A 22,879-nucleotide genomic window follows, 5' to 3' on the forward strand; every position below is an offset into this window, starting at 1 on the left:
CACACCCCTCCACCAAGAGCTCCCTTCACCCAGTCCCCAAACTTCATTGCACAAAGTCTTTTTTTTTTTCTTTTTGTATTAAAAAATAATAACAGACACAATATCAAAAACACAAATGCCATCGGTAGAGGGTACAGCTGAGAACACCTGGGTCCCACCTGAGGGGCAGCACCAGGGACTCCATGGTCCACCAACGTCCCCCACCCTGGAGCAGCTAGGGGTTTGGACCGCTGGGTCCTGCTTGGGCCTCGGGCCCTCCTCCTCCCTTCTAGGAAGGAGGTGGGAGAGCGAGCTGTCTCCCCCAATAAATAAGTGTAGCCCCAACCCTCAGGGACCTGGACTTGGGCTCAGCCAGGGCTTGGAGAGACCACTTCAGCAGCTCGTCAGCAGCCTTGTCCAGGGGAAGGAAGGTCTCCTCACCAGCGGTGGGAGAGGAGGCTTCGCTGGGCTGGGCTGGCTGAAGAGTCCCACCCTCTGTACCCTAAGAAGCCAGAAGCTGCCCCTGGATCCTGGGCTGCTGATGGGGGTCCGGCCCCCTAAGCGGGAGAAGCTGGGGCAGTTTCCTATCGGTTGGTCCAGCCACGGCTGGTTCTGAGAGGTGGAAGAAGGGAGAAGGAAGCTTCTCATGCACTCCCAGAGGTGGCCTCAAAATGTGGTCTAGCTGGTGCCATTTTCCGTGGCAGGTAAGGCTGGACTGGATGGGCTCCCACCTTGTTCCTCCTCCTCCATGGCCAGGTCTTGGGAGCTTGAGGCCCTGGCCCCAGCTTGAGCGCCGGCCTCCTCTCCGCCCTCACCCTCGCCACTGCCGCCACCACCACCACCACCACCCTCGCCTCCGCCCTCCTCCATGGGCTCCAGTCCCAGTCCGTCCAGTTCCGAGAAGAGCGGGTCATCAGGGTGGCCGGGGTCTCGGGTGCTACTGCCGCAATCCACACAGGCCTCGGAGGGAAAGGGGAGAAGTCAGACGAGGTGCTCCCTGCTAAGCTGCCACCCCAGCCCAGGAGGACTCCCCCCCAAACGTGCTCCCAAAGAAGTACCAGTCCACACAGACAAGCGTGGGCCAGGGAGACTGAAAATGTACCGCTCCCTGTTGTCTGGACCCCACTATAAGACAGTCACAACGTCCGTTAGCATAGAATTGGCCCGAAAAGGTCCGTAAAGACTCATGTAATGAGACACTATCTGACCCAGCAGAAAACTTAGTGGAATTAACATCCTTCAGGATTAAACACCCCAGGACAGACAATGGGGGGCGGGGGGGATCAGCCCCTCAGCCTCTAACCTTTCAACCCAAGCTCAATCCCCCTCCTCCTCCCCCCCGGCCCTAACATCTCTCACCATCACATCGAGGGCCCGAGGCAGCTGACCCTTCCGGACCCAGGAGTGCACAGCACCCAGTTCCCTGCGCTGGTCCTCTGAGAAGCGAGGCTGTTGCTTCTGCATGGCCCGGAGCCGCTCCCGGTCCTGCTTCAGCACGGAGGCCATGTCCCTGCCCGGGGAAGGGGTGCAGAAGGCAGAGGCTGGAAGCCAGGGCCAGAGCCTGCGAGGCGGCCCTTCTTCCTCTATGGCAGGTGCGCACCCACGGCCTCACGCCCCTCTCAACCCCGCGTTAGGAGTTCAGGGCTTCCAAGAGAGAGAAGCTGTCCTCAGCATGGCAAGAACGAGTGCGGGGTGGAGTTCCCGGGGCCCAGGGACAGGGCAGGAAGTCCCAGGCCAGAGCCAGCCCCGGAAAAGAAAATCCCAAGCTCGGTGGGAAGGGGAGCGTAGGCGAGCCTCCCCACACCTCTGAAAGGGGAGGCAGAGGCAGCCCCTGAAACTCCTCACCTGGAGGGCACCTGGTAGGTCATCATGACGCGCTGGTCGGCGTTGGCCATGAGCAGCCAGATGGGATCCTGGAGCACGTACTTAATGACCTGCTCCCCAGGCTCAGCCCTGGCCGGGGCGGCCCCGGCTTCGGCCTCAGAGGAGTCAACGCTGCCAAAGTACTTGCTCGTGTGGCTGCTCTGACTGCTGCCTGCGAAGCGGAGGGACCGCCGCCGCCGTCAGGCCTCCAGGGCCCGCCCTCCAGGCCACACCTGTAACCCACTGGCCTGAGGAAGCAGGGCCTGGCCTCCCAACTCCCCCAGTCGCCGGCCTCCCCGGGGTCAGAGGGGACGTGGGGGGGGGGGGGGGGCGGGGCACGCACGTGTGATGCTGGCTGAGGTGCTGCCTCCCTCGTGGGAGCCTGCCCCGGACCCGGACCCGGAGCCCAAGCCGGAGCCCGAGGAGGCGGAGCCCGTGCCAGATCGAGAATCTTCTTGCAGCAGCAACTCCAGCAGGTCACTGGAGCCGGACAGCGCGTCCTGATTGGAGGACTCCGTTACCTCCACCTGGGCGGGGGTGAGGGGGAGCAGGGTGGGATTAAGGGGCCAACACCCAGGCTTCCTTTCAAGTGCTTCCACTGGATGGGGGACACACCCAACCCCAGTGGCCTCTGCCTCCCCTCTGGGACAGTGGGGCCGGGATGAAAGAGAAGAGAGCTGGCCCAGAGAGTAGGGGCGTGACGCTGGACCCTTTCCAGGAGGCACGTGCGCTCTCAGAAGTCGGACAGGATCGTCCCTACTCCACAGACCAGGTGGCCGATTTCGCCCTCATTCAGAAATTCAGCTGGGGTCTCCCACCCCACGGACACCGTCTCCTGGAGACCGAAGCCCGGCAGGCAGAGGGGGCGAAGCGTGAGGTGGAAAAGGAGTGAAGGGAAGGGGGCTGGAGGGGAGTGCTGGTAAAAGGCTGCAGGGGGGTCAGTGCTCACCAGTCTGGCCTCTGGCTCAGCAGCCTCCTCACTGGGAGGCGGGGGCCCAGCACTGCTCCCAGTGCCCCCTGCAACAGCACCCCCTTCAACACGGGGGGGCTCCTCAAGCTGCAGCAGATTTAGCTGGAGTGGGGAGCTGCATCTCGAGTTGAACAGGGGAGAGTCGGGCCGGTGGGGAGGGCTGGGGGGCGGTGGGGGCAGGGGCGGAGAGGGGGAGTGGGAGGCCGGGGTTGGAGGCCCTTCAGCGGGAGTCTGGGGTACCCCATAGGGATAGCCGGACGGGGTCGGGAACAGGTAGTTAGGGAGCACCAAGGCTACCATTGGGGTCACTAGGGGGGCGGGGAAAGCTGCAGGGGGCCCGGAAGCAGGGGCGGAGGGAGGAGGGTGGGGGCCTCCCCGTGGGAACACCGGGAGAGGGTAGGGCTGGACCACGGCTGGGAAGGGAGCAGTGGCCGGTGGGGGAGGCCAGGGGGCAGAGGGTGGCACGGGGGACGGGTGGGAGGTGAAGCAAGGGGCTTCAGCCCGGGGGGTCTGGTGGTGGCGTGAGCGCTTGGCTTTGGATCGGCAGTGGTGTCGGCGACCGGGGGGTGCGGGGCCGTGGTGGCAGCCTGTGGGGAGAGACCAGGGTTAGCGAGGGCCTCAGCCCCGGGGTCGGCATCCCTGCCACCCACACCGCCCTGCCACTCCGACCAGGGAGAGGGCAGAAGGCCCCGAAGAGAACCTGGCTTCCGGCCACGCAGCACAGAGGGGACGCCAGGGAGGAGAGGGAACCTTCAGGGAAGAATCACAGGAGGCAGGACGAGGGGGATTTATTGCAAAAGGAGCCAGGGAAGGAAAGGTTACAAGTGGGGTGGAGCAGAGGGTACACAGAAGACAGAGGCGCGCTGGCAGATGGGAGGAAGCAGGACGCGTCCGTGGGCGAACGGGCAGGCAGCTCCGGTCCATCCCCCAAACTCCCACAGTAACGCCAGCCTGGGCGCTCCTCCGGCCGGTCGAGGCCACGCTCGGCCTAGCTTGAGGTGGAGTGATGAGATGGCCGGGAAAGCCCAGTCCCGAGTCCCGCGTCCGCCTGCAGGGAGCCTCTCTCAGGCACCTGGAGGGCTGACATCCTGCCCTTGAAGCCCCGACCCCACAGCAGCTGTCCCGGCCCGCCTGGCCTGTGTCTGGCCTGCGGTCTATAGGGGCTTCTTAAGCAGCGACAACTGGGTCACAAGTGGGCACGCTTCAGCCCCTGCCCCCAAGATGGGCTTGAAAGAGCTTACCTGGAGCAGAGCACTCCGCCTGCCTGTCTCAGTGCCAGCCCCCCAGGCTGCCCTCCTCTGGCTGCAGCCCGGAACCCCCGCCTAGTAGGGAGACGCTAGCGAGGGGCCTGTCCCTAAGCAGGGCCCGGGGGCCCTGGAGCAGGAATGTCTCCCTCGAGAACCCCCTGCCCCCGACCCCCGACAGTCTGGTCCCAGACTGGGCAGAGGACGAGGCTCAGGGCTGTCCTGGGTGGCTACCTCGCTCGCCAGGGGCCAAGGGGGCCGGGGAGGAGCCGTCAAGTCCACGCAGTCGGCCGAGATCTCGGAAGCGGCTGAGGAAGGCCTGCTCCTCCTTCTGTGTGTGCAGGGACAGCACGGCCTTGGTCAGGCCCACCGGGCGGTAGGCATCTGGGGCTGGGTCAGGGGCTACTGTGGGGCTGGGGGCTGGGCTGGGGGCTGGGCCTGGAGCCAGGCCAGGCAGGTCCTCCATCATGATGATGTCTGAGGAAGGCGAGACGGAGGAAAGGTCACTGGAGTCACCTCAGGGGTTAGTACATCCATACCACACCCTCCCCATCCAACAACCCAGCCAACCCCTGGCCTCTGCCCCACAGCCAAGACTGTGCCCCACGTGCACCCCTTGGCCTCCTCCCTGCTGAGGACTGGTTCTGGGCCCTCTTCTCCATGCAAAGCGGTCCCAGGGTGAGAGAGAACACTTAGTCCCCTCCGGTGACAGTCCCCTAGGATAAGAAACACCTCCAAGACTCTCCTTGGAAGGGAAGCTCGCTCCTTGCCCTCCCCTCACACGTCCTCCAGGACAGCACCCGGCGACCCTTTAGGGGTTCCCAACAGTCCCTATCCTCGGACCCTCTGCGGACAGCACCACGGGGTCGGGCCCCCCACCCTAGACCTTGTGTGCGAACCGACAGCGAGAACACGGAAAAACAAAGCAGTGAAGGCCGGCGGGGGTGAACAGCAGGCAGCAGCCCCAAGCCAAGACGGAGACCTCCTCCTCTCCGTTAGGGGCCAGACAGGGAAGGGAAAGGTGGGCAGGAGGGAGATCTGGCTAGGGGGCCGAGTGCAACCCCCTCACTCCGCGCCCATACCCGACTCCGGGGGCTTCTTGTCTCCCACATGGACGATGGTGGAGCTGAAGCTACACTGACTGGTGACGGACACCACGCTCTCTGCCTTATTGGCCAGCGCGAGCGGGCTCAGGGCGCCTCCCACCACCGGCTCCTTCTGTGGGACGGCCCCCTCCCCGGACAGCACTGCCGATGCATCTGTGCGGAGAGATGGCACGTCACCCCCGGGAGGTCGGAGGGGAAATCCCAGAGAAGACGTGGAAGGACAGACGGGACAGAGAACTCCGCAAATCTGAAGGCGGGGAGGGGAACAGGGTGGAGCAAGGTGGGGGCCCCAAAGGCAGAAATGCAGAAACACTGGGCCAGGGGGCCAGGACGGGGCAGCGGGGACAGGGCGTGCACGGGGTCCTTACCTTTCTTGGCCCCCAGAGGGAGCGGACCTGTCCTCTGCTTGTCATCGTCGGAGGCTGACGAGGTGGTACAGGAGGAGGAGGCACATTTACGCTTGGTGGTGCTGGGAATGTTACAGCTTTCCAGGTACCTGCGGGGCAGGGGCGCCAGAGGGCATGAAGGCAGGGCTTGAGGTGGGCCGAGGCCAGGGCCCAGGTGGGAGAAGGTTCCGGGGTAGCCTGACCTGAGGATGCTGTCCAAGCAGTTGATCTGCTGGTAGGAACAACCATTGGCTTCTTTTCTCTCCACCTCCTCAGGGGTCAAGGTGAGTGGAGCCTGGACTGGAGCAGGGACCATCTCCAGCTCCGGGTCTGGGGATTGGCAGGAAAGGGTCTTGGCCTTGAAGGTGCCTGCGGCTGCGCCAAGGAGAGAAAAAAGGAGAGACAAGCTCCTCTGGGTTGGGGTGAAGGTCAGGGGGCCCCGGGGTCTCACTGCTCAGCCACACCCTCACCAACTCACCAGGGAGGCGGGGCCGGGGCGGAGGCCAAGCGCGGGACTCGATGAAAAGCTGCTGTCCCTGATGTTTCACCAGGTGCACATCTTTACAGATCTGCTGGAAGGTCACCTGCAGGACAGGGCAGGGCAGTGTCACTGGTCCAGGGCACAACGCAACGAGGGGTACTAGAGGGGAGGCACAGGGACCACGGCGAACGCAGGACAGGAAGGAAAGGCACAGGAACTGGGCCTGGACAGGGGAACGTGACACTAGAGGGCGAAGCAGGGGAGGGACACTCACCGGGGCGGGAGGCCCGGGCCCCTCGGCATCACCCCCGTTGCTATCACTGGAGGAGCCAGGGCTGAGGAGAGGGCCCGGGGAAGCGGCGGGGCCGACCCCACAGAGCCCGGTGGGACTGGGGCTGTGTACCGGCTGAGGCAGAGAGAGAACCTGGTTAGAGGTCTCAGCCCTCCTCCCTGCGCCCCTACCCCTGCCTCATCTCCGAGCCCCGCCCCTTGACAGTCACCTGTAACAGCAGCCTGTGGATCTGTTCGGACAGCTCCTGGATATCAGAGTCCAGAGACAAAGCTGGGCTGGGGGCCGGAGGAGTGAACACGTCCTCGTTCAGGGGTGCCCTGCAGGGTGGAGAAGACTAAGTCGGGCCCTGCCCCCTCCTGCGTGGTCCCAGCCCACAGGGCCAGCTCTGGGGCCCACTTACGTGCGCACTTTGTGGCGTCCCAACACAAAGGCCACCTTGCGGCTCCAGGGGTGCACGAAGCCGGCCCAGCTGGTGTCCATGGTGACGTACTCCCCATTCCTGGCGCAGAAGCGGATGGGGGAGTGATCGAAGGGCTGGCCAGCCAACTGCAGGACTGAAGGAGTGAGAAGTGAGGGGAGGGGAGGGTGGGCAGGAGGCAGAGCCGGGCAAAGCAGAGGGCCGCCCACTGGAGATCCAGGACACCGAGGCCCCAAGGGACAACCACAAGCACAGCCACTGAGAGGCCCCGCAGACAGCGGAGGAAGGAGAGCAGCATAGAGAACTAACTCACTCTTCTTGTGGATGGCCAACATGAGGGGCCGGTCCTCAGGGTGCAGGAACAGGAGGACTGGGGCCCCCAGGAGGTCCTGGGGAAGGTAGCCCAGCAGGGGGGCGGCCCTGCGAGGGGAGGAGGCATCAGAGAGTAGCCATGGCCTCAGCCCTCCCCACCCCCTTCCCTCCAGGTCCTGAGCAAACCTTTCGTCCACATCCTGGAAGAGGCAGCTGGGAGTGTGCCGAGTAGTGAAGATCCTCTTGTCAGGAGGGATCCGGGGAGCTGGGGCACAGAGAGCGAGGCCACTGAGTTTTTCTCCAGAATGGTCCAACTTCTCAGCCCCAAGCCTCAAGCTGGCTGGCAGGCCTCCCCACAGCTGTGGGAGCCCTCTAGCCTGCACAGACGGTCTGGACCATTCTTTCACCCCACGCCAAGAGTGAAACGGAGAACCAAAGCATTCAACCTTCCCTGCTCCTAGCTCAGGATGCTTATTCAACTCTCCCCCCACTAAAAATGGACTCAAACCTTCATCCTTATGGTTCCTTCTCTGTCCCAAGATTTTGAGGGGCTGGGACCTGCCTCTCAGACTCACGTCCTACCTCCCCACTACTGTAGGGAAGTCACCCTTCTTCCTACGCCCCACCAGGCCAGGCCCATTGCCCACACACCTTCGTAACCCGAGTGGATGCGCTCTGCAATGAGCAGGCAGCATGGCTGCGCGGGGGCCCCATCTGAGACCCGGATCTTGGTCACATACGGCGTTAGGCGGAATGGCTGGTACCGAGGCCCTGAATCCCGGTCAGGACCCCCTCTAGCAAAGGAGACAGAGAGGCACTAGTGACTCTTAGTGGAGGACCACGCACCCTTCACCTCAAGGTCATGGACCATGCCGCAAAACAGCGGGGGTGTGGATGGTGGGAGGGGGTCTGCTCCCCACATCCCCCACCTACCTGATACGGCAGAAGACAGACTTCTCCTGGGTGAAGTCCTTGAGGCCTGAACCTGGAACAGACCAGGAGGGTGCTGAGGACAGCCCCCCACTTCCTCCCTGGCCCCTCAGAACAGGGACTCCCTGGGACTGCTGGTCCCTGGCCCCGAGCACTTGGGGACCTCACCTGCTGAGGCCCCGGCGCCCCAGGTGGGCAGGCGAGATGGGGCAGTGGAACCGTAGAAGACGCCCACGTCCTGGGGGGCCAGGAGCTCAGAGAAGCGGGCGCCCCGGAACACGTCCCGCTTGCAGCGCAGCAGGGTACCCGCCTGCTCTGAGATGTAGACGATGCGGCCCGTCAGGAAGGAGACCGCCACGGAGAAGGTATCCTGGGCAGGAAAGAGAGGGCGAAAGCAGACTCAGGAGCCTCGCGACGGAGGACGGTGGCGCGGCGGGATGGAGAGGCCGGGCCGCAGCTGACCTGGTTGCGGAGCGTATACTCAGACGTGATGTGCTCCAGCTCCTCCAGGGTATAGGTGGACATGTCCATGGCACAAGGTTCGCCCTCCTCCAGGCTCCACTGCTGGTAGTATTCTTGGTTGGCTGTAGGGCAAAGGTGGTGAGGTATCTACTGAGAAGACTGCCGCGCGCCCCCCCCCCCCCCCCCCCCCCGCCGCCACCACGGTGGCCCAGCGCCCAGCCACGGCCCTCCCAGGAAGCACCACTCACCCTGCACCTGCTTGACACAGGCCAGAGCATACTGAAGCGTGGCCAGGGTCCCGGAGCGGCCCTTGCCCCGACGCTCTGGCGGCAGCCGAAGCTTGAGCTCCCGCAGAGCCGTCATGAGTTCCTTCTGGGTCCTGGCCCGGGCGGACTGTTCACTGCTGCAGGGCCCACAGGGAGGTAAGGGGTATAGCTCTTAGGCCCAGACCGTGGCCCAGGCCCCCAGCCTTCTTCTTTGGCCCTCACCCCCACGAACCTGCAGCCACTGGTAGACGGGTTGTCCTGCTCAGAGCTGGCGCTCAGGAGGCTGTAGGCAATGGAGCTGCTGGGTGGGGAGGGACTCTGAGAGTTCGTGCTGGGGAGAAGCAGCAGGCCCACAATGAGAAGGCACCCAGGAGCAGGGCCCCCACCCCCACCCGCCCTGGCTCAGCCTGCGGGCTGGACCACCCCCAGACCCTGAGGCACTTGCCCACACACCTCTTGCTGCTCTCAGTGGTCTCCAGCAGGGCGGAGTCCTTGCCGTTGCCAGAGGAGGAGCTGTGTGAGCTCCGCTGGGATGCGCCCCTGGACTCGGGCCCGTTGGACTCATTGCCGCTGGAGCCATTGCTGTTGGCATCTGTGTCATCAGCCAGGCTGGGGCCAGGGCAAGACCGGTGCTGTGGCGGCCCAGGGGATGGGGCCCCTCCAGGGCAAAAGGACTCCCCCGGTCCGGAGTCCCCTCCCCCATCAGCCCCTTCCAGGGGGCCATTCATGTCTGCGCCATGGGGAGGGCAAGGGGGAAACAGAGCAGGCAGAGAGGCCACCACGAGAGCGCACGAGGGGGCCGGGCGGCCTGGCTGGGGGAGTGAGGTGGGAGACGCAAGCCTCTGAGAACTGAGAAGTTTGATCCCAGGCAGTACCTGGACAGGGAGACCAAGAAGAAGGGCAAGCTGTTAACTTTACAATCCTGCCGGTTTCATTCAGACCCTGCTCTGTCGGCCCCCAGGCCCCTAGGCCCCAGGCTTGGGGGCCCGGGTAAGTTCTGTTTCCTATTCCCATAGGCGTCTGCAGATGGGAAGGGGCCTCTCTCCAGCCTTCCCCCACTTCCCCCGCCAGCGTGGCCTGGGAAAGTAAGAGCCTGAGTATTCGACGAGAACTATGACCGTGAACCAAAGCCTGGACACTTCCCATCCTCAAATTCCCTTCAGGCCCCCACTCCGCGCCGGACTCCCAAGGCCTCGGAGCAGGGGGTATGCCTGTCGTCTCCTATATTTAGGCCTCCAGGCTAATTTTATCCGGGGGCGGCGCCACCCCCGCTGCACATGCGCACAGACATGCGCGGACCCACCACGCGATTCCGCCGCCGCCGCGGTCGCCAGGGAAACCGACGTCAGCAGCTGAGCTCAGCGGTTGCTGGAGGGACCACGGGAGGGCGGGAGGGGCGACCCCTCCCCCATTTCCCGGCGGAGCCAGGGATCGACCCACTCCCACGCTGGCGGGCGCGGCCCGGGGTCGCCCACCTCTACTACACCCCCAGGCCCTGCAGGGCTTGGTGGCCGTAAGAAGAAGGGCTGCCCATGGGGTTTCCAGAGGCTGGCCTTGCTCCCCAGGGCAAAACACAACCGCCACCGCCCTCCGCGCAAAAGCTCCCCAGCCTGGCCTTCGCCTGGATCTCGGTCATTGTGGTCAAGACGACCCAGCCTGTCCTCCTCCGGCCCCCGCACCCTCTCCCGACCCACAGGACTGAAGCCGGCACCTGCCATTGTCAGGGACTCAGGAATCCTCTCTCTTCGGTCCTCTACTTTTCTAGATTACCCCTCCAAACACACACACACACACACACACACACACACACACACACACACTCCGCCCCCATCCGAAGCAGACACACTCAGCCCTGAGCAAGGGACGCACAAACGCCAGCGGATAGTTCTTCCCCTACTCCTCGTCCAACCACACCCCCAACCCCCGAGCATTTTCTGAGCGCCAGGAGAAAAAGGAAGGCTGTGGCCAACAGCAGGAACTAGCGCCGGGAACGGGATGTTCCAGCCCGAACCAGGCTTACATCACGGCCGGCGCGGGGCCAGGGCCTGGAGGGGGGGAGCGCGGGCAGCGCGGAAAGCCTGAAGGGGTCCCGGTGCCGGGGCAAAACCGAAGACCCCCGAGTGACAAGAAAGGCGGCGGCGGCAGGCCTGCCGAGGGTCGGACGTGGGGCCGGGGTAGCTGGAAGGAGAGGTCAAGGCTGGAGGTAGGGTAAGAGGATCAGGAGTGCGGACAGCCGGCACATGGTTGCGAGGAACACCCATGTTACACCCGAAGGCAGAGAGAGAGGGGGTGGACAGCGGCAAGGAGGGCGGACTGCGGGTGAGCCGTCCGAGCGCCCGGGCCGAAAGCGGCGCATCAGGCTGGAAGTGGCGGCGGCCCGACTTCGGGCGGGAGACCGGTCCCCGGATGGCCCTGGAGATGCCTACCTGGCCGCGCGAGCGCCCTCCGGCCGCCTGCCCGCCGCCGTTGCAGCCCTCAGCCGAGTGGAAGCTTCGCGGGGCCAGGAGGCGGGTTGCATAATGCCAGGCACTGCCCCTCATTGGCCTCCTGCCGGCTGAGCCGCAGGCCCCGCCCCCGATTGGCTGGGGATCTCGTCCCGGCGCCTGATTGGTTACTGGCCCCTACTGAGGTCAGGGCTGTGTCACACACACGGGCGCACGTGGACCTGGGTGCTGGCGCTGGGCTGAAGGGCCCCAGACACCACCACCCAGCCAATGGGCGCAGGACGCCTTGCACAGTGAATAATGGAAGGGTGGGGAGGGGACGTAAGCTCCCCTCTTCAGGGAAAATGCCTGGGCCGCGGTAGGTGCTTAAAGATGTCTGCTTCCTGAACTGTCCAACCCGGCACAGCAGGACACCTTGGCCTTGCCAGAGGTGGGAAAAAGGAATGCGTACTCGGGGGCCGGGGGGGGGGGGCAAGCTGGATGAGATGGCTGGTCCCCGGGAGGAGCAGGCCACACAGAAACTCGGCTTGGCTTTTCCTGGGTTCCTCTCCCCAGCCTTGTCATCACAATACAGCCATTTTACCCAGCCCCTTCCTCCGACACTTCAAATCCTGCGGACAGCTGGGAGCATGGCAATTGAGGGTCCCCTGTGATAGGGGGCGGAGTGCAGGGCAGGATGCAAACAACAGAAGGGGCAGCCAGAGCCAATAAGGGCTGTAAGGAAACAATGGCAGGTGCTTCTGTACCCAATCAGAGAAAAGGTCTCCGGGCAGCCTACGTGGTGACTAGTGCTTCTTCTCTCCTCAGGCTGCAGCCACCCACAGTTAGGGCTGCCCCAAAAGTGGGGGCCAGGAAGCCAGGACTATAGGGAACAAAGCCGGTGGCTAAGAGATCAAGGGGGGACCCTACAGAGACACAGGTGAAGTGGCAAGGGCTTCAGATCCCCACCACTAGGACAAGAGAAAGCCAAAGACCTCATCTGCCACCTCTCTGTATTCCCCAGAACCCCAGGACTGGACCTGACACATGGTAGATGATCAATAAACACGGTGATTTTGTTGTTGTTAACAAGGATAGATGGGGGAGGGGAAGGGGCCCCAGCAATGGAAAAGGTGCTGGAAATTATGTTTTTTCAAGGAGGGGGCAGAGCAGACCACTGGAAGTGCCAGGCTGGGCTGGGGAAAACTGCAGTGACAGACCCCTCCATCCAAGACGGTGGGTAGATCCTCTCAGGGCTCCCTGTTAACGTGGGCAGCAAGTGAAGAGACCCCCAAGTCGATGCTGACACAATCAGCTGTCGGTGCCCTTCCTCCCTGTCACGTGGCCTAAGCCTTCCTTAACAATGGTGTTCCCCGTGGAGGGGCCGGGAGGAGGGCTCCGTGGAAAAGCTGGGACACAGGGATGTCATAAAATAACCCACAAAAACCAAAGCCGGAAAACATAGAAAACAAAGGATTCAGGTCTCGTCTCCTGGAAGACGTCCTCCCAACTCGTATACTGTGGCCCAGTCCCCCGGCGCATTTTCAGACTCCTCTCCTCTGGAAACATGGTTTTTCTTCCTCCCCAGTTCTCCCCCTGGGATCTGGATGTGATCCCCGCTGACAGAGGCCCTGCCGGCTCTGCCACCCCCCACCTGCATATCTACACTTTGCATCGAGAAAGGGGTCCAGCGCCCCAGCAGCCCCCACCTGCTCGCAAGGCCCTGGTCGTCCAGCCTCACAGTCCCCACAGTAACCGGGCCCCGCTGCCGTCAATGGAGGAGAGGGGGCGGGAGAGAGCGGTGACGTCAAAGCGGAGGAAGAGGGCGGAGCGAGGCAGCCGGGGAATGTGGGACAGGGAGGCTGGGAGAGGCAGTGGTTTGGGAGGCGGCCAGCTCGAGAGGGCGGCGGCCCGCGCACTTGGGAACATCATGTTCTCTTGGCCGGAGGCCCAGGACATGCACCCGGCCCGGGCGCCTCCCCCAGCCAAAGACAGCCGTCCTGTCCCAAAGCCAGGGATTCCTGGAGAGAGGATTAGGAGGAAGGGGTCCCCCGCCCCCGCCCCTACGCCTGGCTCTCTCCCCGAGACTCACATCCGCCCTTCCCTCGGCTCGTTCGCCCCGCTGCTGGCACGGGCTCCGCCCTCCCCTCCCAAACTGTACACATCTGCTGGCCCAGTCCCAAAGAGCTAGGGCGGGGAAGTTGGAGGCCAGGTTCTGCGAGAGCACACGCACCTTTGCTCCCTCCCGGAGGCCCCCTCAGCGCCGGAATCTCTTGTTACTATGGCAGCAGAGAGAGGGAGGAGGGGCAGGGAGAAGAATGGGTCTAGGATGAGGAAATCGAACTAGGACAGAGCAAGTGGCCCGGCCTGGGGCCTGGATCCTGGAAGACGGACATAGGGTGGAACGACGGTTTGGGCTGGTGCCTGACGATCAGAAGAACCAGGAAGAGGGAAATGGAGAGGGAGTCACCAAAACTTGGCCGAAAAACTTGAGAACGTGAGATTATAGTTCCCAACCACCAGCATTCCTGTCACTGTTGTTTTGATATCCTACAGTCATTTTTTGTTTAGCTAAACACACACACACACACACACACACACACACACACACACCCCAAAACATGAAGCACCTTGCTAAGCACTAAACGTATATTCTCTTATTTAATCCCCAGAACAAGCCCGTGAGATGGGTATTATTATCCCCATTTCCACAGAGCCAGAAGTTACTAAACTTGCCTCCTAATATGTTCTCAGGCTCTTAACAAACAAAACCCAGGGGTCAAATCTGAGCTCTGATAATGATTTGTCATTCTGGCATCTCATCCTTCGGGAACCTGGGAATCTGGGCCTCTCAAATATCCAGTCGATTCTAACTTTGGTGCCTGGGACACAGTCTCCATCCAGTTCCTCTGCTCCCTGGGCCTGGTCTCAGACATTCCGTATGCACTCCCCACATGCTCCCAATCACCTCAGCCCCGGTTTACACATGCTCCCAAAGTCCTTGAGGTCACCTTGGTGGCCACCAGCCCCAGGGATCTCCTAGGAACCCCACCTTGTCACTCTTCCACCTTAGCCCAGGTCACTTTACCGCAGGCCTGTTTGCACAGATAGTAGAGTACCCTGTTTGTGCCTGCTCACCGCCAGGGGCTCCAGAAGACACGTGCAGAGACAGTCGGCACAACCCTGTCCTCCCTCTCAGGACCCAACAGCTGCTACTCCACCTTTCCTCCCGGGGGCGGCTCCAAGGCCCAACCCCTCCTCTTTAGACACAAGAAAGACATCCAGAGCCTCGATGTGACTGGCTCTGGGTCACATCTCCCCTCGCCACCTCGCCATCCTGTCTCAAATCACTATGTCAACCCTCTGGCACCTGCCCTACCGGGGCCTCCCTGAAGCCTCAGAACCCCGCTCTTTCAAATGCTTAAGGCGCCTATTCAAACAGTAGCCAAGCACTGGGACGTCCCCCACCCACCCTCAGGGATCCTGTCCCCATACCTCCCTCGCCGAGGCCCACCCTCCCAGGATCCCCTGGATCAGTCGGGGTCCAGGTACCTAAGGAGGTGAGGAATGTACCCGGTGTCCGAACCTCCCTCCCTCGTCCCTCGAGGGCTGAGTTCGCCGTCCTACTCCCCACATCCATCAGAGCTCCCCACAGCGGTGATCCTGGATTCGCATGACCCTCCCCCAACTCTGTTGACAGCGTCCCTGAAAGAACACAGCACCCCGGAGAGGCGCGCGCTGACCGCCGCCCACCTCCCCCCACCCGCGAGCACTCACCCTCCGCAAGCGCAAAGAGGCTACACTGGCTTCCCTGCCCGGGCGCCAGCGCCTGGGACCAGCTCCTGCTGGCCCGCCCCCCCCCCCCCCCCCCCCCCGGCCGCGCGGCCACGCCCCTCGAGCTCATTGGCCTAAGGGTGCCGACCCATGCCCCGCGCCGCGTGCGTCCGCCCGGCCCTCGCATAGCCACCATTGGCGCCACCCGCCGCCGTCATCTCCTCATTGGTCAGCTTGCCAACCCGCAGTGACAGCTCCACGTGCGAGAGGGGCCGCCCCGGCGCGCTGATTGGGAGTCCGCCGGGAAGTCACGCCCCCATCCACTTCGCGAGTTCGTATTGGCTGTGCCGCCATCCTCAGACCCGCCTAGTTCGGGAACGCGAACGCTAGTCCAGCCCTCCGAACTTCCTCATAGGCTGAGAGGTCTCGGAGCTGTAGAGGACACGTGCCGGCGCTCTCACGCGGCAGCTTGTTTACCTGGAAGCTGGGGATTTTCCTTGACGACACTAGTACCGGAGACTGCGGCTCTGCGCAGGCGCAGCGAGGGTGACCTGCACGCAGGCGCAGATGTGAGCGGCGGTGGCGATGGTTGGGGGAGCTTTGTGCCAAGACTCGGGCTAGCTGTCCCCGGCGTGACAAGAGCGCCCCCAGCGCTGGGACTCCGGCCCTGGGTCCCTGCGGCCCCGGGAAGCTGGAAGGTGCTGGCCTAAAAGGGTCTTCCTATCTCGTCGCAGTGTGTTGATGAAGATGATGGTTGGCTCCCGATGGTTTCCTGTGGACCGAGCCAGGCGCTTCTCACAAATCCGGAGGCCGTCTCACTTACTACTACTCCGCCCTACAAATGAGACTGAGCTCCAGGGAGGTTACATAATCCGTCTGGATTAACACTCCAGCCCATAACGGGGCCATGATTTAGATCCAGGTCCTTGACACTTATAAAGAAGGTGGGTCCCTAGGGCGAATGAGAACCTTAAACCTGGAAAGGATTCAGTAGATGAACGGAAAAACGCCCTGAGCACCTTATGGAACATAGTAAGCCCGAAATAAATGGTGGACATTACTATAATGACTGCCTACCTAGTTCTAAGAATCACCTGGGCCTCTTAGAACATCTATTTGTAAAAGCGTCCTTGGCAGACAAGTTTGGGAAACACTCTCTTGATTTCCCGTACTGCTGAATCCTCCCGCTGCATCCCAGAGAAGTCGGCCCTCCAGAGCTGGTCCGGCACCCTCCACTCACTGTTGAAGCAGCTGGGGTCGGGGATGCTAGGGTGTCACATCAGGGACGTCAAGGACCTGGAGACTACGGGGGCTCAGCGTGGGGTCTAGAGTCACCAATCCTACAACAAGGTGCAGGGGTGGCAGGCCAGTCTGTGGCCTGCTCCATACCACACTCCGCTGGGTCTCTCTGAGCCAATTTGTTCCATGTTTATGAACCCCTTCTGGATGCTGGCACTGCGCTAGGCACCAAGGGGAAGGGATGTTTCGAAGAAGACGGCCGTCTACTTCAGGCCTAGGAGTAAATGACCATGGGAGCAAATGCAGAGCATCCGGGAATTAAATCAAGGGGTAGAAAGGGGTCCAGGAGCAGGAGAAGGCCTCCAGGGAAGAGAAATGGGGCAAGCTGGGAAGAGCCCAAGCCTCCAGGTTCACCAGGCTGACACAGGGATCAAGACGGCTTCCCCTTATCAGCGCCTGGTGCCCACCCGTGGCCACTGTGGGAATCACACTTTGCTGTGCCCAAGGTCAGGCCCTCCAGCAAAGCTCAGTCCGGTTCCAAATGGATCTTCTCAACTTTCCTGTTAAACCTGCGGATCCAATCCCCACCCCACCCCGCCCCCACTGGTTAAGAAAAGGTCTTCGAACACACACCAGCTGTACTCATTACACATTTATTGTACATTTTCACAATCTGGATGCGTCACAGAATTGGGGGCATGGGGGAGGGAAGGGGGGCAGGGGACACTGGGATAATATGGGGGGGTCTAGAACACAACACCCCCACCCCAGCATCTCTCCCTACCCTTTCACACCACAGCTCAGATCTCCCTGCTCCCCCGTCCACACAGAAACCTTGAGTGTGGGGGGAAGAAAGAGTTTGGGGGGGTCCCCTCCAGCAGATTAAGGGACTGTACCCTCAGACCCCTAAAATTGTGCCATTTAAAAAGACATTAGACCCTTCCTCTATCACTTCACCTAAGGAGGAGACAACGCTCTGGGCTCGACTGCCCTGGAAAGGGGCGAGAATCCCCATCTTCCAGCAAGTCCCATACACTCATTGGCAGTGACTAGTACCCCCGCCCTGACTTCAGGGGGGCAGTCAGAGGAGCTGGGCAGTGATGGGAGCCACAACTCCCCCAAATTAGGGAGGGGAGTTTTCAGTCCAACCCCCAGCAAGGGTGGGGCCAGAGCTCAGGCAGGAATTGGGGGGATTCTCTGCCCTGCCCCACTCCTCCCCAAGGCAGTGATGACCCCCCACACACTGGTAGCCATCTCTCCCAAAAGAGTCAGATTGCGGCCAACCCCCAAACTCTCCCGGCAGGAGGAGGAGGAGGCAGATCAGGCGGATGGGAGGGAGGGAGACCCCATGGGAATGTCGGTTGAGTGCCCCACATGAAAACTGGGGAGCACGAATGTGGGGAGAGACTCCAAGTGGCAAAACTATTGGTCCTTCATGACACACTGAACTCCGAGACACTTCCACACCAGCTGGGGGGGAGGGGGGAGGGAGGGGAGGGGACAAGAGGTTTGGAAAATGGGGGTAGGGGAGGCAAACTGGACTAGAGGGGGCTAGGAGGGGTGATTCTGGGGGCCAGAAGGTTCTGGCTCCCCAAAAGCCCAGGCTCCCACCACCTGCAAGGAACGTCATGCAAATGAAAGTGATACAAGGACCATGGGGACTAGCGCCTCAGTAAAAAAGCAACACGGGTTGAAAGAACGAAGGATGATGGAACAAAAGAGAAGGAAACCAAAAGGGATGTCAGTATGTAAATGAGGCTAATTAACATGCTGGAAGCTCCCAGAAGACCTTGGGATTCTTAGGACCAAGTGGGGCCAGTCTCAGGGCCTCCCGACAATGCAAAGATGCACCTAGGGAGGCCTGGACAGTTGCTTTTTGTTTTTTGTTTTTTGTTGGGGGTGGGGGTGCAGGGAAGGCCAGGGTGGGAGGAAGGATCAGCTAAATCCAAGGGAAAGAGGAGAGGAAGAGGGACTATTGCATAGCAGATGCAAATGAAAGGACTAGGGGCTGGTCAGGAAGAGAGGGAAGGGGCGGGAGGAAAAGAGAAAAGAGATGGGAACTTCAGGAAGGGGTGTTAAGGACAACCGGAAAAATCTTCTAGTAATAAAACTACAAACAGACCAAATATATATAATATTATATATGTATAAATAACAGCTGGCTATTTACAGGGGGGGCACACACACAGGGACACACACACGCGGATCCAGGGGAGGGGGGGCTGGAAGATATGGCTGAGAGGTGGAGGAGTGGCTGGGGATGGGGGGGGGGGGGGGAGAGGCCCTTCTCTGGGCAGGGCGGGCTCCTCGGGGGTTTAAGAGCTGAAGTAAACTGTAGAGAAGGAAAGAGAAGGAAGAAGAGAGAAGGGGAGAAAGAAAGAGAGAGAAAGCAGTGTGTCAGGCCTGGCCCTGCTCCCATCCCCGCCCCCCACGGCCCAGCCCTCTCAGCCTTAGGGTCAAGGGGCTGGACTGGTAGGTTCCAAGGTCTCTTCAAGTCCATGGTATGGCCCTGGGGCCACAGGCTCTTAATCCTCTGGGCCTCTGGGCCCACAAGCACTCAAACAGTAGGATGTCTGGCTTCCTAGCCGTGTCTCAAGCCCCTGGGCTTTGCCTGCTCTCCCACTTCCCAATTCCAAGGTCCCCAGACTGGGCTCTTAGGCCCAAAATCTATCCTCAGGAAGCAGTGGGGATTCACCAGCGTTCCTGTTTCCAAAAATCTTAACAAAAGTTGCCCAGAACCAGGCAAAGTGAAGACTAAACAGCATCGAGGTTTTGGGCTCTACGTGGATCAGAGCTGCGGTTGGCAGCTATACGTGCTTTCTGCTGAATAGTAAAATCTAGGTTAATGACCTTCAAAACCTAGAAGGGGAAACCTCTCCAGAGAAAGGGCCCTAGCCACTGCTGCCCTACTCACCGATGATGATGATGAGGATGATGGCGCAAATCACTCCCAAGATGATCATCATCTGGGGGCGAGAGGGGGGGGGTCAGCAACACAGACCGTGACACCCCCATTCACCCACCAGTTCTCTTACCAGCCCCCTCCTGCGTGCCTCCAGCCTCACCTTGAGGTTTTTCCACCAGTATTTGCGCTTGAGCTTGGCTGCACTTGTTTCAAACTGGGAGGCCCCTGCCTGGAGGGCATCTGCACGGTCGTCCAGCTCTGACAGCTTCTGGTCCCGCTCCAGGACCTTGTCCACGTTCACCCTCATGATGTCCACCACCTGGGGGAGGGGCCCGCGAGGCAGGGGGTGTGCCAAGGCCGCCTCAATGAGGGCACTCCTCAACCGTGCACCCACAGAGAACATGCACCCCGATGGTGCCAGGCTAACATGCCAAGGACACACAGAGAACATGCCTAGCAACCTGGGGACATGCAAGGAGCACACATCAGGGGCATGCTGAGGGCCAGACATCTCAGATGTCACAGCAGCACCCTCTATGCACTGAGCCTCGAGCAGCCTGTCCATCACCGGGCCACACCTGCCGGGGCCGAAACACCCCAGGACAGCAAGGCTGACTAACGCCCCAGGGCCGTTGCAAGTGCATGCTCAACAGGGAAGGGGCATGGCGTGTCTTTGTCCCCAGACTCACAGACTCACCACCTCCAACCAAGATGGGCCCCCACACCGCTATGCCAACCCTCAGGGTCCTTCCCGTTGCCGTTGACACCCCTCGCACTCACCTCATCCACCTGGGCCTGGGTCTGCTGCAGTCTCCTGTTACTGGTGAGGTTTGGAGGAGGCGCAGGGGGGCCTCCCTCCCCAGCTGGGGCGGCGGGGGGGGCGGTGGCAGCGGTAGCCGACCTGAGGGGCAGGGGCGGATTACGACCCAGGGCCTCCAGCCACAAGCCCCGCGGCCAGGGCTCCGCCCATCCTCCTGTCCATCCATCCGTCCCTCCCTTTCTCCTTCCCGGGAGGAAGGCCGCCGATGGGAACCCTGGATTTCGTCCGGCCCCGCCGCCGCCGCCAAGCCGCGTGACCTTGAGTCGGGCCCCCTCCCCTCCCCCCCGCCTCCGGGCCTCAGTTTCCCCGCCTGTCAAATAAGGGCGACCTCAAAGACAAGGTCCGGGATCGCCCCGAAATGACTGGCGGCAGCATGACAGGGGCGGGCGGACGCCGGGGCCGCTCCATCCCGGGGCCATCGCCCGCGCGGCCAGCCCGGGAGCGGCGCTCTCCAGCTACCCGCGCGCAGTCACGGGCGCCGGCCTAGCCTCGGGGCGCGGGCCGAACCCCGGGCGACCCCCGCACCGGCTCCCAAGGGCGGCGGCCGGCGCAGGCAGACAGGCCCGGTGCGGGCGCGGGCGGCCGACTCACATGGCGGGGGCGGCGGGAGGACGACTCGGCGGCGGCGGCGGCGGCGGCGGCGGCGGCTCGCGCTGGCTCCGACTGGCGCTGGCTGCCCGGGACGGGAAGATGGCGGCCGCACGTCACCCACATCCGGGCACTGCGGGCGGGGGCGGGGCCGGCAGGCGACGCGTCGGGAGCCTGGGCGGTGGGGGCGGGGCCGGCGGGGCAGCGAGCCCCCCGCCCTCCACCGCCGCTCCCGCACCTGCGGCTGCACCGTGAGCCCCGAACCCGGGTGCTGCGGCTCCCCGCGCCCGCCGCCAGGCCGCCCCGTCGCGCCGCAGCCCTCCCGGCCGCCCCTCGCCACTGCCCTCTGCTGCTGATGGCGCCCCTGAGCCCCGGGCCACGTCCTCCCCCACCCGCGAAACCCGTAAACCAGTCAGCACTCCACACACACACCGCCCCCTCCCCCGCGAGGCCTCGGCCTGCGCCCGGGTCCCGACGCCAGCGACCAGCCTCAGCGTTCGCAGGGGGGCTGGGGTGGGAGGTTAGAAGGGGCAAGCGCAGGTCGCCAGACCACGCCGCGGAGGTGGATGGGGCGGAGGGAGTTGGTCCCCTCGGTCCGCCCCGCAGGTGGAGGGCTCCGGGGAGGCCTGGAGCCCCTGGCCGCTGAGTAAAGGGATGTAAAGAAAGGGAGAAGAGGCAGGCTCTCCCCCCCCACACCCCCACCCCCACCCCCACCAAGTCACTGCAGGGTGTGGGGCTCAGACCAGGGGTGCTTGGCAGGCCGGCCCGGCTGAGGTAGGCCAAGGTTAAGGCCAGGGAAGAGGGCACGAGGCTTCCCCGCGGGGCTGCTTCACGTGGTGGCCACAGACCCGCAGACCGGCCAAAACCCAGCTCTGTCCCAGAGTTGGGTCAGCTCCCCGGGCGACAGGAGGACTCAGCCTCTGGTCCCAGGCTGCGACAGGAGGGGGCTTTGGGGGTTTTCTGTTTGTTTGGTTTGTTTTTCTTTAGGGGGAAAGACAGTTGGCATGAACTGCCCTGCAGTGCCCAGGTACATACTACTTTACACGCGGATCAGCCTCATAGGTGTGACCTTGGCCAGTTCCTGTCCTGTCCCTAGACCCCAAATACATAACATCTGTAGGCACTACACATATAGTTGTTAAAATGCCTTGATCTGGAACATGGTGAGAGATTATTCACATCCCCTTCCATCCCTGACTGGTCTCTTTAGGTCCCTCTAAACAGCAGCTGCACCCAGTCCCCTCATCCCCAGCAGGCCTGGCCCTTCGGAGAGAAGATGGGACCAGATGAGCTAACCGTCTTGTGGGGTGGGTCAAGGCAAGCCCCAAAAGTGAAGAAAGATATGTCTTAGGGGAGGAATAGCCCGGGGGGGGGGGGGCGGGTTGCTCATTGAATCCCTGGAAGGGGAGCAGAGGGAGGCTGCTGGCCTTGGTCTCAGAGACAGACGGGAGCCAGCTTCTTCCCTCCCCCACCCTGGCCTCCCGGTGTGAGAACCTCCCTAATGCAGCGCCCCCACCCCCTCCCAGCCAGTCGAAGCCTGGGGACTGGCTGTGTCACCAGAGGTGTCATTTCCCAGCTGTCTGGGGAAGGTGAGTGAACTGGGAGCTCGTGGTGGGTGTGGGGACTCAGCAGATCTAAGATAAGATCCTCTCGGCTGCTTCCCCTTCCCGGAGCAGCCACTTGCCTGGCCCTTGCGCAGCGGCACAGGACGCCCAGGACGTCTGGGCGGCTCAGCCTCTGCGCAAAGGAAGAAAAGAGCAGCTTCTCTGAAGACTCAGATGGCACTGTGGGGTGCTAGCTTTTGCTTTTTGGCCTCGAGACTACTCTATTTTCTAGCCAGAGAACAAAGATGCCAAATTCCAGCCTTTTAAGTTCAAGAGCTGCAGTGTCCGGGTCTAAGACAGGGAAGGTTGGAAGGAAATAGGCCCCTCCCCCACCGGCCCGGAGCCCCTGCACCGGCTGGGGAGAAGCTGTTGGAGGACCAGGCCAGATGTTAGACACTGCTTTAGGAGTGGTCCTCATTTTCCCCAATGGCCAGATCCAGAGGACATGGAAGGGACAGAACCCAGAATAAACCCGGGGAGCCAAGGCCGTGAAGTGTGGCTTGGAAAGCTGGCACATTGCTATTGCGTCCTGGGGGCAGGAGCACAGGAGCGGAAATGAGGGCCCGTGTGATCCACGGAGGTGGGGACCTACGAGGATTCATCTCAGAGGAGTCTCACTGAGCAGCCCACCCAAATTTAGATCAATGGTGGAGGCAGGAGAAGGGGTGGCGTGGGATAACTGAGTTCACCCGGAAATGGATAAGGGAATGTTTTCTGCGAGCAATAGAAGGGAGACCCAAAATAGAAGTTGAACTAAAGGAAAATAATCTATTTACAGACTGAGACGATGGAGGTTTCTCGATTCACCTGCGTTTGA

General features: G+C 62.2%; 2 protein-coding genes across 5 annotated transcripts; both read right to left on the reverse strand.

The window, feature by feature from the left end:
- Positions 1-71: 71 nt before the first annotated feature.
- Positions 72-14,984, reverse strand: PER1 (period circadian regulator 1). Of its 4 annotated transcripts, none has more exons than XM_047833316.1 (23): positions 14,910-14,984; positions 9,163-9,584; positions 8,942-9,040; positions 8,692-8,846; positions 8,444-8,565; positions 8,150-8,351; positions 7,985-8,036; positions 7,703-7,845; positions 7,238-7,316; positions 7,053-7,159; positions 6,722-6,875; positions 6,530-6,638; positions 6,304-6,435; positions 6,027-6,132; positions 5,752-5,923; positions 5,531-5,658; positions 5,139-5,315; positions 4,291-4,533; positions 2,792-3,399; positions 2,186-2,369; positions 1,825-2,014; positions 1,339-1,489; positions 72-939 (listed from the first exon to the last, which is right to left on the reverse strand). In XM_047833316.1, exons 2-23 carry the CDS (start codon positions 9,435-9,437, stop codon positions 658-660), a joined length of 3,870 nt encoding a protein of 1,289 aa, XP_047689272.1. In that variant the 5' UTR covers positions 9,438-9,584; positions 14,910-14,984; the 3' UTR covers positions 72-657. The 4 variants fall into 4 exon arrangements, with proteins under 4 accessions (XP_047689272.1, XP_047689273.1, XP_047689270.1 ...); XM_047833317.1 differs by lacking the exon at positions 14,910-14,984 and adding an exon at positions 14,685-14,793; XM_047833314.1 differs by lacking the exon at positions 14,910-14,984 and adding an exon at positions 11,136-11,266.
- A 1,798-nt stretch (positions 14,985-16,782) lies between these two features.
- On the reverse strand, positions 16,783-20,849 carry VAMP2 (vesicle associated membrane protein 2; the record flags this gene model as incomplete). Its single annotated transcript, XM_047833301.1, has 5 exons — positions 16,783-18,477; positions 19,060-19,111; positions 19,211-19,511; positions 19,831-19,951; positions 20,462-20,849. Coding segments are annotated over 5 exons (879 nt in total), but the record flags the coding sequence as incomplete, so codon positions are not given.
- Positions 20,850-22,879: the final 2,030 nt, after the last annotated feature.

The sequence above is a fragment of the Prionailurus viverrinus genome, chromosome E1 (assembly GCF_022837055.1).
Source record: "Prionailurus viverrinus isolate Anna chromosome E1, UM_Priviv_1.0, whole genome shotgun sequence".
Lineage (NCBI taxonomy): Eukaryota > Metazoa > Chordata > Mammalia > Carnivora > Felidae > Prionailurus > Prionailurus viverrinus.